At 45.3% G+C, this 14,345-nt stretch overlaps 1 protein-coding gene across 2 annotated transcripts in view; it reads right to left on the reverse strand.

Annotated features, from left to right (window-relative positions):
* Window positions 1-14,345, reverse strand: part of Mettl24 (methyltransferase like 24) — a 108,862-nt gene that overhangs the window by 60,932 nt on the left and 33,585 nt on the right. For both annotated transcript variants that reach the window (XM_034524916.2, XM_034524915.2), the window contains one exon: window positions 6,900-7,039. In XM_034524916.2, coding sequence (XP_034380807.1) covers window positions 6,900-7,039 — 140 coding nt within the window. The remainder of the gene's footprint in view (window positions 1-6,899; window positions 7,040-14,345) is intronic.

Genomic DNA, 14,345 nt, shown 5'->3' on the forward strand with positions numbered 1-14,345 from the left:
CTTTAAAGAATTACGGTAACACCTGTTATTAATACAAAAAATATGAAAGAAACCATCTTTAACTTATTGAGCTGCAAAGCAAATTTGCAGCAGACAAGTTTACTCAATAGAATTATTTTCTTTAGGGTTAGTCTGTAGAGCAAGTAGCACAGATCAGATGTATGGCGTCCATCTCAAGGTCTGCAGAGGACAGGTCCTGTTTTCCCTCCTCCTGTCTCTGCTGCTGCCATACAAACAGGTAGAAGGGGAAACAGTGGCTGTGTTTGTTTTCTGAAAATTGCATGCATCTTTTCTACCCACAGTCACTGCCCACAGCTAATCACAGGGCCACTGCCCTACAGGGAAAGCTGTGACCTCGGGCCTTTATACCCATGCCCCAGTTCCCAAATAACGACTATGAGGAGTATTATTTACAAATAAAGGCCTATAGACCATAAACTAGGTTTGTTCCCCAACAAGCTCATAAGTCATTTTAACCCATTTATATTATTCTATGTCTGCCACACGGCTAGTTTCATCCATCCTAGTTCATCAGAGTGGGGAGTGGGATCTTCCCACACCCGACTATCTCCCAGGATTCCCCTCTCTCTCTGCCTTATGTCCCACCTTCTAATCCTGTCTCAGCTTACTGGCCATCAGATTTTATTGACAGGTGATGCTTCCACACAGCACACAAGAGATTATCCCTACAGAAAGCCAGGAAATGCAGGAATCCACACAGTGGCTGTGTGTCTTGCTAACTAAAGTTATGTTACCAGAGGACTAACAGAGACTAGGCAGTAGGGGACAATGAGAAGCTTCCACAGTTCCTCTCTGAAACACTGTGGCAGTTAAGTTGCTCATTCAAAGGCCTCTAGTTAAGACTGTCATCCTCCCTCTAAAAGAGAGAGGTGAAGTTATCTGATTAACTAATAAATATCATCACACCAGTGCTGGGAATCATAGGACACACTGAATTTTTCAGCAGACCAAGACTATCAAATCTAAAAGGTTTTTCTGAAGAAGGGAAAGACTTACAGGGCTAAACTTCCAAAAGTAGACTAGACTGGAATATCAGGACAGCCATGTTGACCATCCATCTCTGATGTCTCAAAGTAAAGCAACCAGGTTCCCTGCATGAGCTGTGTGGGGTATACACTAAACAACTCTGAGATGTGCTTTTCACATGGAATCGCCTTCACAATAAGTTCCTGGTAGCTGGTACTAAGAATTCTTGAAAGACTGGTGGTTTTTTAATAAAGTTCTATGCCAAGTGCTCTCTGGACTAACTATGGGTGTGCTTTAAGTATGTGAACCATATGTATTGGCAACCATGATCTCTTATATACCACAAAAAGGCAAAAGGAACAGACTGTGGCAGGTCTGTGGTTAGTCTTTTTTTTTTTTTTTTAAAGCAGGATTGCATGTACACGTAAGTGAGGCTTATGGTTCCTGAGAATCAAAAGCTTAGACCGTAAGGACATGAAAAGACCTCAGGATCATTACTCAGAAGGGAAAGACAACTGAAGCCACGGTGAGATCCCAACCACCAGGAGGGGTATAACTGAGTGGTCCAATATGATGTTGATGGGATATGGGGAAATTGGACCAGTCATAGATTGGTAATGGAAGTGTAAAATGGTATCTATTCAAGATAATTCAAAAGATGCAGGCTCAAAATTATACATCAGTGTTCATCTCAACATTTATAATAACTAAAAAGGCAACCAAGGCAATGGCCATCACCTGATGGGTGACGTGACACACTGTAGACTTTCCATACAACGGACTAAGGCTCAGACATAAAGGACATGGAGGACATAGATGAGCTCTGAAAACGTTGTGTTAGAGACAACGGTCACAAAACAGTGCACATTACATGATCCTGTTTACATGAGATGTCTAGAGTGGGTGACTGTAGGCAGAAAGTCAGGTTAGTGTTTGCTCACGGCCCTCGGGTAGGCAGGAAGGGGTAGAACAGCTGGAGGATAAATCCTGGAGGGACATTGGGGGTGATACACACCAGTTCAGGACTTTGGGGGAAGAGAGAATAACGAAAAATGTTTTAAACTTAACGGTAGTGACTTAAAGAAATCCCTGACTTGTGCATTTAAGTGTGTGAACTAGATGTGGGTAAAGCTGTTTTAAAAGCTTTTAAGAAAACAATAAAAATAAATCTAGAATACAGATCGGCAAAGTTCTCAACCCTCATCACTGAGGGGGGAGGGCTGGAAGCGGTAAGAAGTGTTTTCCGTCAGGGTGGGAGCAAACCAGCAGGGTCAGGAAAGGCATTGTAGCCTGGTGGTGGAATCTGTAACCTAGAGCTATAAACTGCAGACTACTTGTGTGTGTGTGCGTGTGCGTGCATGTGTGTGTGTGTGTGTGTGTGTGTGTGTGTGTGTGTGTGTGTGTGTGTGTGTGTGTGTGTGTGTGTTTATGGGGTGATGTCTGAAAGCACAAAGAGGATAGTTAATAAAATCTTTTATAAGTATTGCTTTGTGTGCTAATAACATTGCAAATTTCCAAAATTTCATTTAAGACATGGAGCCAGACATGGAAGTATATGCCTTTAATCCCAGAATGCAGGTGATAGAGGCTTTCCAGGACTATGTGTCTACCTTGGTCTGCATAGGGTGCTCCAGAACAGTCAGGGCTACATAGTGAAACCCTATCTTAAAAAATAAATAAAACTCATGTATTTTTAGAACAACACCACCCCCAAAAGAATGAAATAGATTTTAGGGAGCACAGGCATGCACACAACACCCCCTGACCCCCCACTTCTTCTATTTACATATATAGCATACCGTACATAGACACAACGTACATCTGTGCACCTATGGTATTACCAGACAACAGACAGGGTGTCAAGGAGCGAGTATCTAACAATACTGAGAGCCGCAATCCTCTCCTTCCCCATTCACATATGTGCTAACACTTTTCCTTCTGGCTCCACCTATGTTCTGGAAAACAAACGTATTTGGCCATGAGGCTCATTCATTTTTATTGCAATGCTCCCAGCCACCAGAAATTGCAGGTTTTCTGTTTAAAACACTGGCTCGTGTTGCCTCGCCATGTGTGACTTAGGAAATCTTCTGTCTTACACCAAGAAATTACGTCTTGAAGCTGAGTTGAAGCTGAGTGGTGTAATTTAAGACAGCAGGCCTCTGCCTCGGTTCTTCTTTTCCATTTTGATGGACAGTTCTCCCCTAAAACACAGCTAGTGGCATGAAAGTCAGCTGGGTGTCTGCCCTCTCTGTTCCTCTCATCCCATCTCCCACCACGCCTGGACAGTCCCCTCACCAGTCTCCACCCTGAAAGACTTGCTGAGCAGAGCCTGTCTAAAGTTGTAAGGTGTAAACTATCCTCTGAGCCTACAACCTAGTCTGGGTTTGGTTTTTTGTTTTCTTTTCTTTTCTTTTTTCTTTTCCATTCCCCTTCTTTTCCTTCTCATCACCGTTTGCCTTCCTTTCCTGTCCCCTCCTGTATGTACACTCTCCACTCTTTGAAAACTGAAAAGGGTCTGCGTTTAACTTTTCCACAATAGCACACGTTGTGGCAGACAGACACTTGTCTTTCTAAACCCACTGTGGAATATGAAACTTCCACAGCCAGCAGAGAAACTTCAGCCTGAGAGAGACAGGGATGAGGGTAAGGGAGGAGAGATGCTGAGGTGCATCAGACACAGGACCATCAGCCTTTGTCTTCTGTCTCCGGGATCCCCATGCTGGGATGGTGCCCCACAGTTACATCTGTATCTGCAGTTTGCCTGGGAACCCCAGGGCCCAGCAGAGACACGGCTTCCTCTCAGCCCTTCTCTGGAGTTCAGACACACACTTGGGGAGGTCACAGGCTCCAACCCCCACTTCTCACACATCTGTCCCAACACTCCTTCACTGGTAACCCAGGGCCAACATTCCCTGTGGTGGTTCTTCACGTCAGAGCCTCTGCTTGTGTGTCTCCCCTCAGGAGCAACTGAGATGGCCGACAGCCAACTGCTTGTCCTGCAATAAGGAGTTCATCCGAGCAGGAGGGCCGTCTAGATCCCAGACACCAAGTCATAGAACAGTCACCACCCTTACACAGTCCAGGCATCATTTTGTCTTCTACCACAAGTAACTTCTTTCGATTCCAGTGTTCTGTCTTTCTTTTATTTTTCCTTGTTTGTTTGTGCGGTTTTGTTTTCGTTTGGTTTGGGTTTGACGGTTTGGTTATTATGTATTTTGTTTTGGGGACAAGGTCTCATTTTGGGACAGGACTGGCTGGCCTTGAGCGCACAAAGATACACCTGCCTCTGCCTGCCAAGTGATGGATTAAAGGTGTGTGCCACCAGGCCCAGCTCGATTGCAGTTTGTAATAAAAGCTTTCGTGGTTTTCATCAAACATCGACCCTTATAATCTATTCATATCTGCCTCCAGTGTAATTCATAAGATCTCGTTTGCTTTTTGCATAGTTGATTTTGAATGTAAATGAGAGACATTATTTTTTCCTCTGTGTAATAATCTGAAATCTTGCTGCAGAACTGTCTTATCTAACAGCTTGGAGGCATTAAGTGGGGGAAAGAATTTCAAAACACCCCCTAAATAACTCCCCAAGTTTTATTTTATTCAGTTATATGCTTTAAATGAAATTATTGTGGAATGTAAAATGTTAAGCAGAACATAAAGGCAGTTTGGAACCAGGAAATAGGATAGAGATGACATTGCCAATTTGCATGCTACACTATGCAATTATTTTTTTGACCTACTTTCACACATTTTTAATGTGACATAAAATAAAGTCTGCTGTCAGGACTACCCATTCTTCCTACGGCCCTGAGGCAGAGCTGGTGACTTCCAGGAGAATCTCGGTTCTCACCGCTGGACTGTGAGGCTCCTGTGTGACTCATGATCCGTCTGACACATAGCTAGCATCTCCTTCTCAAACAACCCTGGACACAGCCAGTATCATCACACCAAGTCCCACCCAGAGACACCTGCAATGGGCCTCCATAGTTTCATTAACTTCACTCTTTTATTTGAATTCTTTCTCTGATTTTAAAAAATACACAATGACTTTTTTTTTCTTCCTTTTCTGACACAGGATCTATCTCTCGAATCCCAGGTTGGCCTTGAACTCTTCATACAGTGGAGAATGACTTTGAACTTCTGATCCTGCCTCTGCCTCCTGAGTGGTGGGATTCCGGGTATGAGCCACCACCATGCTTTTCTTTTGTAGAGCTGAGAATCAAGGTCAGGGCCACAAGCATGCCAGGCAGACACTCAGCTACATCTCTTGTCCACAAACTGCCTGTAACACTTTGATAGCCATGATTGGGTCCCCTCTTCACTAGCTCTTTCGGGGAAGTCTCCCCAACACCCAGATGACACATGACCAAAGAGTCTGGAAGATGTCTAGACATGAACAGTGGAATGGAGTAAGGGAATCTGTAGGTGAGACTTGGCACTGTGGTAGAGGTTGTCAGGGGTTCCTTGAGAAATGGACCCTGGCTCTGTGTCCACTGAAGCTTGAGCCAGACCTGTTGTAGCCTGTTGTTTGGAACCTGTTCTCCTGGAAGCCACCAGCTATGCTTCAAGACCCTAGGGAGAATGGGGAGTTATGACTGCAGACTTTATTTTATGTCACATTAAGAATTTGCGAGGAACAGGCATGTGACATCATGGAGGGTCTTCTTTCAAAATGCTTTTTTAAAATGCTGCAGTGGTCTAACCTGAGAACCTACTTGGCTTCTGTGAATAGCCTACTGAGCAGAACACTCCAAGCAAAAATGGTTCCCTCCTGCTTTGTTTGGAGACAGGTATCATTTTGTCCTGGCTGCTTTGTTTTACTACTTTGTGTGTGGGTTTTGTTTTGAAAACTCGATACAGGCTCGAGTTATCTGAGAAGGAACCACAGTTGAGAAAATTAGGTGGGGCTATAGGTAAGCCTGTAGGGCATTTTCTTTGGTGGTGGAGAGCCCAGTGCATTGTGGGTAGTGCCATCCCTGGACTGGTGGTCCTGGGGTCTTTAAGAAAGCAGGCTGAGCAAGCCACAAGAGCTTGGTCAGCAACGCTCCTCCTTGGCCTCAGCTTCTGTTCCTGCCGCAGTTCTTGACTGACCTCCCTGGGTGAAATGTGTGGGGTAGAGCTGTAAGCTTAGATAACCCTCCCCCCTCAAATTGTTTTTGGTCCTGGCGTTCTATCCCAATGATAGAAAGCTAAGACACATGTGTGACTTCAGGAATTTACAAAAAGCACTGGCGGACTTGCTGAAATAGTCTCATTGCTTCATTTCCATTCTTACACAGAACCTCTCTGAGTACGTGTGCATATCAAAGGTCATTTTCAACCTGTATGACTGAGTCAATTATTTGGCAAAACATACATCGTTTTTCCAAGAATTCCTTTTACTCCCCCACTCCATCCCCCACCCCCCCACCCCCCACCCCCGCCCCGCAAATGCAAAGCTATATATAGATTGATCACTGGTCACACACACACACACACCAAAAAACCAAACACCAAATAACTAGTAGTGGCCTTATCTGTCTCAGGTCATTCAAAACAGTGTATAGCATTTCTGATATCATCTTTTCCTCAATATAGCCATTGATACTTTTCCCCGTCTCTAACAAAGATGCTCCGATTCACGCTGGGAGCCTTTGGTTTCTCCAAAGGGATCTTCCTCATGCTGAGAACTGAAGCTGACACCTTATTACCAGCAGAATGGGAGAAAAAAGTGGTGCTCCAGCCAAGGTGACCTCAGTTGGTGATCTGCGGGCACCTGCAGCTTCACGGGAGACCAGCCTGAGACAAATCACAGCAACCACACATGCTGCACCCGCCTCCCCTGTTGTCACAGAAAAGGCCTTGGCTGCCTGCACGCTTGTTTGTGTTCTCAGCTATAAAAAAAAAAAAAAAAAAAAAAAAAAAAGTATTACCCTAAAGAGTAGAGGCGGCACCGCTTGCTGCGGATTTGATGAGGTAAGCCAAACCTGTCATCAAGACACACCAGCCAGGGCTTCGGTGCAGGGCTAGAGTCAGTAGCCAAGCTGTCTGTACCCATGTGGTCGCATGCAATCTGTAAGGATTGGAAATCAATATGAATAATTTAAAATGCTGGATGATAAACGGCAGGTAGAGACTTAACTGCTTTTCCCCGCTCCTGAAAACAGTAATAGGAGAGTTATGTCCTCCGCTGCTAACTACTGTCCTCCCTGGGGAACCACAAGACCCGATGTAAAACGTTCAGAGGAATTTCAATTACGTGCCAGATAAGAAGCCAGCTCCTGAAGACTCAGTGCGGGTTTGAAGGGAAATTAAAGGCTGTAGTGGCCATCTGCCTGGATTGCAAATTGGGAACCAGGATGGGATGGAAGAGGAGTCAGGGTGCTGTGCAGAGAGGGATGCTAGTCTGCCTAGTCTGGGGGAGGAACAGATGAGAAGGGTCTCTGGACTAAGAACTGAGCAGTGTGCCTACAGAAAGAGTGACACAACCCTGACCAAGATATTCACAGGTCACCAGTGCGTTACGGCAGACAGGTAAGGAGGGACCACTGAGGCCAGAAAAGTAACCTGTGTGAATAGCTGTGACCATCCCTGCTGAGAAGACGGATACTTTGTGGCAATCTCTAATGAGCTGCCTCCTGGGGGAGCGGGGTTGGAGCCCTGGCGCAGAAAAGTGCTGCCCAGTTAATGCAAGCGTTTCTCCTAATGCATCCATCAAAATTAAATAGAAAACCAAAGGGATGTGGACTTCGGCTAAGAGACTTCTAACTCCAAGTGCGTGATAAGCTTGGTAAAGGCGTGGGTTTGAGGCTGGTGCTGTGTGTGGCCAAGGCTGATGACACAGACGAAAACAGCTCTGAGTCCCAGGCATCTGTCTTACTGGGTGACCAAAGTCCCCCTCATCTTTATCCCCCAAAACTCTCCAAGCTGAGTGGAGCCATCACCCTGGAGACAAAAGATCACTCCAGATACAGAGGAGCTCTGCGGTTCACTACTCTTGTTTATTGGAAAACAACAGCAGGAGATAGGACTGTTACTACTGCTACTACTATTGTTGTTATTGTTTATTATTATTATTATTATTATTATTATTATTATTATTATTATTATTATTAAGATATTCTAGGGCTGGCAAGGTGTCTCAGCATGTATATCAGCATGATATCAACCTCTGCCCCTCATGTGAACACATAGAAGACAGTAAGCAGCAGCAGTGCACGCACGATCTTGTACACGCGTGTGCACACACACACACACACACACACACACACTGGTTAAGAGTGCTGGCTGCTCTTCCAGAAGACTAGGGTTCAATTCCCAGCACTCTAATCTTCAGTGTCAAATCTTCAGAGCAGGACACTGCCCTGGAGCAAAAGCCTCAGGCTTAGGCAGGACTCACAAAAGTGTCCTCTTCTAACCAGCCTCCTGAGGAGGCACCGTGCAGAACAGCGCTCAGGTTTAAGATGCAGCAATTTTCCCATTAGTGAATCAGCTCTGACCAATAATCAGACTACAGTCCCAGAGGATTTAACGCCCTCTTCTGGTCTCCAGTGGGTACTGCATGCACACAGTGCACAAATAGACACTCCGGTAAACACTCATACACATAAAATAAAAACCTCCAAATAAATAAACAAAAACAGCCAGGCATGATGGCACATGTTTGTAATTTCAGCACAGGGGAGGTGGAAGTAGGAGCATGAAGACGTCAAGGCTTCCTCAGCTACGTAAGGAATTTGAGACCAGCCTAAGTCACATGAGGTCGGAGGTCTGGAGAAAAAAAGCAACAACAAAAACAAGCAAAAGCATTCAAGTTTCTCTCCTCCTGGCTCAGTGTCTTTCCACCTCTCTGTCTCCGGCCACTATTCAAAGGGGGAAAATTAGTCATCGGAAAATGGACTTGATCCTCTCTCAAATAACAACTACAGAACTCATGTGTTCACAGAGTACAGCATTCTGACTTGTATAATTCATTCTCCACCATTGGCCGCTGCCTGCCTACCTGACGCTCTTCCTCACCCACCCAAGGACAGAGATGTTGCCAATTTAATTGGTCAGAGCTGAGCCACTAATGGGAAAATTGCTGCGTCTTAAACCTGAGCGCTCGATACTCTGTTCTGCGCCCGTGCATCCTCAGGAGGCTGCTTGGGAGAGGACACTTTCGTGAGTCCTGGGCTGCCTAAGCCTGAGGCTTCTGATCCAGCGTAGTGTCCTGCTCGGAAGATGAGACACTTATTGTGAACACTTCTCTCTAAGATGTTCCATGGTGATGCATAGGATATGTTCCTACTGCCTTTCTGATGGCATCAAAACTCTGCTCTGGCCAATTCTGTGTAAATGACGCTTAACATGGCGCCTCTGATACCGATCATCTTATTTGCAGAAGAAAAAGAAAAAAGAAAAAAAAAAAGTTACGCTGTGTTTCACTCCAGATTCACAAGGTATCACGATCCCTGGGGAACATGTAGTATAGTGAGCGCTCATCCACGCACCCTGCGTGGGTCAGGGAGGTGTTCTCTAGGCAGGTGGCCCTTTGAGTTTACTGGAGCGTTTGGCCTTTTATAAAGCCCCAGGAAAAGACCCAGCATGGTCTTCTCACCTGAACCTTAGAATGTTAAGGCCAGAACTTAACTGAAGACAGCATCCTCTTTGACCCCTAACAAAGAACAGAGAAGTTGGCACCAACGACCAACCAGAGGATTCTCAAAATAAGAAACTCTGGGCATAAGTCAGACTTACAGGTCCTGTTGCTCCTCCTGAGCTAAAGCCACGGGTTAGGGCAGCGGTTCTCATGCCGAGGGTCACATCCCCTTCCCGGGTTGAATGACCTTTCACAGGGACTGCATATGATATGCTGAGTATCAGATGTTTACATTACTATTCATAACAGTAGCAACATTGCAATTATGAAGGAGCAATGAAATAATTTTATGGTTGGGGGCGTCTCAAGGGTTGCGACGTTAGCAAGGTTGACAGCCACTGATCCGGAGTTCCCTCTATTAGGATTGTATTTATCTAATTACATTTTTTTCTTATTCTAAGATTTTATCTTGCACAGACACTTTATCAGAGAGACACTCTTTCCCACTCCCCTTCCTGTCTTATCTAAAAGATACAGCACAGGAATTATCCAATTTTAACCAGACATTAACCATCTTATTGACTGACATTCGGTTTTTGGAAAATAACTAAAAGTCCTCCATAAAATTTTGCTCTTAAAAAATAATTAAATATTGATTTTTTTTCAAATTTTCTGGTTAAGATATATAGCCACGGTTCCAATAAACTCTCTCACAAGCAAAACAAGTGAGGACAGCAACTTTCAGCCAAGCTCCAGCTGAAGCAATCACACCCTCTGCCTGCCTAACTCCCCTTGTAATTTTAACCAAATAAAGGAAATTAGGTCCGTGCAGAGGCAAATAAGACTCCAGGGGGGGGGGGGAAAGTGTTTTTTGAAATGTTTTTTATTTATTTAGCTTAAAGAAGTCTAACACATTTCCTTTTCATTTGCATCCCAAAAGGTTGGATAGCAAGCCTACCAACTCATGAATAGAATGTGGCAAGAGGGGTTCTTAAAATTTGCAGAGTTTTGATAAGAATTTTTAAAAGCTCGAAGGCAGAAATGAATTTTTTGCTCTCTCGCTTTCTCTCTCTGTCTTTCTCTGTGCGTGTGCGTGCTTGTACACGCGTGCACGGGGGGGGGAGGAGAGAGAGAGAGAGCACAAATATAACATAGACTATTGACACATACTATTCACAAAGTTCTAATCTGTGTCCTCAGTGTCTGCAGCCTGACTTAACAGGCTATTTTTACAAGTAGATGGATAGGTAACTGGATAAATCACAGACTATAGATGGGGAGTCACAGATAGAAAAATAGAATTGAAAATGTTTTTCTTATTTAAAACAGCCACTGGTGCTTAGATGAACTCTGTAGGCATATGGTGTGGGGGTTGCCCTAAGAAGCTGGCTCTGGAGGCTTCCCTCAGAGCAGAGCAAGTGCTCATGAGTTAACCGTTTCCTGTCAAGCAGTCCACCGAATTACTGTTGCCGAATTCTGTGGTGTACTCAGGGCCTCTCATACCAAGAAACACAATATTGCTAATTTAACTGGACCTGAAGCTCTGAATACTGTGGTCAAATGCCATACCCTCTGGTGTTTCATCAAAAAAAAAAAAAAAAAATTCAGGGCCGTAATCATGCCACCTAGGTCATCAGTATGCACAGGGGTACCACACCCACTGCTGTCTGAAGCCCAGCCACATGCTCACCCTCTGATCTGTAAGATGTACCCTTCTTACTTACCATTCGAGAAGGGCATTTTATTAAGGTTTGAGGTCCCAAAGACCAGCAGAGGGCCAGGCCCTGGGTAGGTGACAACAAATGCCTTTAGTCCTGACACATGAAAAACTCGGCCATGAGCTTATCCAATGCTGGGCTTTACTGTACCATTTTGAACTTAGATTTGAGGGACTTTTTTTTTAAAGCAGCATAGGAGGGTGGGGGTGGAATTTACTTAGTGACTCACTGCTGCTAACAGAAAATTTTAGGTAACAGTGACTTTAATATTCTGCAAGTTTTGTAGGCCTCCATTGTTAACATGATTTCTAAATGAGACATAAGTCACAAAGGCGTCAGCAAAGCTCTTGTTGCATAGAGAAGGGGCGGAAGCAACAGTTAGTGAAAGATCTAAGGAAGAATCGGTGTCATCTCTGACGGCTCCCACCTGGAAGCCACCACCTGGATAAAATGTCTCCTGATTACAAAACCATCGAGAGGTCTGCAATCTGTCACATTTTCTGAAGGACAAAAAGACTTCCACTGAGTCTGAAAAGAACTTAGGTCATATCGTTTCAAAACATTCCAACCTGGTACTATCATTACCCCAAACTGCACTCTCTCAAGGGACTACAACTTCACAGGGAGCAATTGGCTTGACTTTTCCTAAGTGTAACAAGCTATACAGATTCTTTCGGGTGGGGTGGCCTTCCCATGCAGAGGCTGTGGGATAGCCTTTAATCCTCTTGGTCACTGAGATTGCAGTAGGACAAAATAAACAAACTTTAAAGTCACCTTCCCCTTGTCATCCTCCACTAGCTCTTAGAGACACCGCCCCCACCCCACGCATCCCTGCAGGGGAGGTCCCCACCCCAAACCTCCTGGCTGCATCCTTAAAATTTACTGCCTGGATCTAAAGGGTCATTTGTCCTGTTCTTTCCAGGCTCCTTTCTTTCTCCGTGTGCAAAGCATGAAAGCATTGTGCTTTGGCCATCTCTTAGAACATCGCTGTCCTATGAAGACATCCATGACGTTTAGCATAAGCGTTGTCATTTGCGCTTGTGTGGTGGCTTTGCTCATCTCAGCTCTTGTATGAGGAACTAAGAACCAGCTACCCCGCTACCCCGCTACCCCGCTACCCCGCTACCCCGCTACCCCGCTACCCCGCTACCCCGCTACCCCGCTACCCCGCTACCCCGCTACCCCGCTACCCCGCTACCCCGCTACCCCGCTACCCCGCTACCCCGCTACCCCGCTACCCCGCTACCCCGCTACCCCGCTACCCCGCTACCCCGCTACCCCGCTACCCCGCTACCCCGCTACCCCGCTACCCCGCTACCCCGCTACCCCGCTACCCCGCTACCCCGCTACCCCGCTACGGAGCCCACAGCACATTGTGGTGGGAAGAGTCTTTCTCTTAATTACGGATCTTCTCAAGATGTCTAATGATTGTATATCTACTCATCTCTGGTCTCCTTGAGGCCAAGACTGCAAGCCCAGTACCTTCGGAATTCCCTGGCCACATAGCTGCTCAGAAATACCTGGGTGATAATCACCCTCACCTACTCTCTCAGCCATGGAGAAGATCTTAGAAGCATTCGGTCCAACCTCAAGCTTTTGGGGATCAGAACAGGGACAGCCACAGAGGCAAAATCTATCACCTAGGTTCCAGCATTCGCCCACATTACATCAGAACATGCTTTTTTTCCTAGACTTTTCCCCCCTTTCAGACCATGGCTCATGAGAAAGACCCAAGAGACCACTGAATGCCTTAAGAGCATCTCACAGGTAAATACCCCTCATCAAAGTTATACAACATTAACGTACATTATTAAAATACATGTAAGATGGAATTTGGAGAGTGGTGATCAATAAATTAATGTTGGAGGTGGGGCTTAGCATTTTCAGATTCATTTATATATTTAATGCCGCTGATTTTCCTCCAGGTTTTTAAAGAGTGTTTTTAGGTTGTAATTAAGAGATCTAGGATCCTATCCTTCATCTAAAACCATAATTGTAAAATTAAAATTTCAGTATTTTGATTAAGCCTGGGTAAATCCACCAAATTAATTTAAAGCAGCCAAAATGAGATAAATTTCTATAAAGCACAAGGACTGATTTATCAGTCTATCAGCCACAATTAATTCCACGAGCTTTTATTTCCATGTCTGGAGGACACGAATTAAAATTCCTATGGCTGACTGCATCATGTAAGATATAAGATTTTTTTTTAACCTAAACTAACCTCCTACAGCTCTGGCAATGAGCCAGGCATAATGGCACACACCTGTGGTGACCTCAGCACTCAGGAGGAGGTCAAGGCTAGCCTGGGCTGCATAGTCAGAGCCTCTCTCAAAGCAAGGCTATATTCTTTCTCATCCTTTATGATGGCTTTGTTACCAGTGAGGCTCAGTGCAGTGACAAGCGCCAGTGGACCTAAGCGAGTAAGCATCCAGCACCCCTCCCACAGGCCGCTCCTGCCAGGGAGCCTCTCAGGGTAAGCCTGTGCTCAGTTCCCAGGCTAGGAGAGTTCTACCTTCCTCCTCCTCGTCTCAGTCCAGAGCTAAGCACCCTCGGGCCTTTATCTCCCTTTTACATCTGCCTTTTCTCTAGAGTCAGGCAATGAGACAGTGAATCTTCTGATTAATGTGCCAAGAGCCCGAGAGTCACTTCAATGAATGTTCTCTTTCGTTCTCAGGGCCTGACTCAGTCTCACTCCTGGAGCTGAGCAGGAGCTGCCACTATGTGTAAAGCCATCAATAAAAGCCATGCTCAGTAACGACTTAGGGTGCTCAAGGAGAGGGAAGTGAGTGCCGGCGTCATTAACAGTCTCGTGGTTCTTCTCAGAGCCTCCGTCTTCCTCGCCTATCACGGCCCGGCTGCAGAGAGCCTGTGGCTGGGAAACCCACAGCCAAATGCTTCCAAACAGGAAAGAAGATGGTTTGGTTTTGTAACATACTTGACTGCCTACTCACGGGGACAAATCTGTCTCTTCAAATGGCTTCCCAAAGCAATTTTCTAAAGTGATTCTTTAAAACACTTGGAGATGAATCATTAGAACATCCCAGATGGGTGAGAGTCCAGGAAGGAAGAAGATGACA

Source organism: Arvicanthis niloticus, chromosome 20 (genome assembly GCF_011762505.2).
Source record: "Arvicanthis niloticus isolate mArvNil1 chromosome 20, mArvNil1.pat.X, whole genome shotgun sequence".
Classification (NCBI taxonomy): Eukaryota; Metazoa; Chordata; class Mammalia; order Rodentia; family Muridae; genus Arvicanthis; species Arvicanthis niloticus.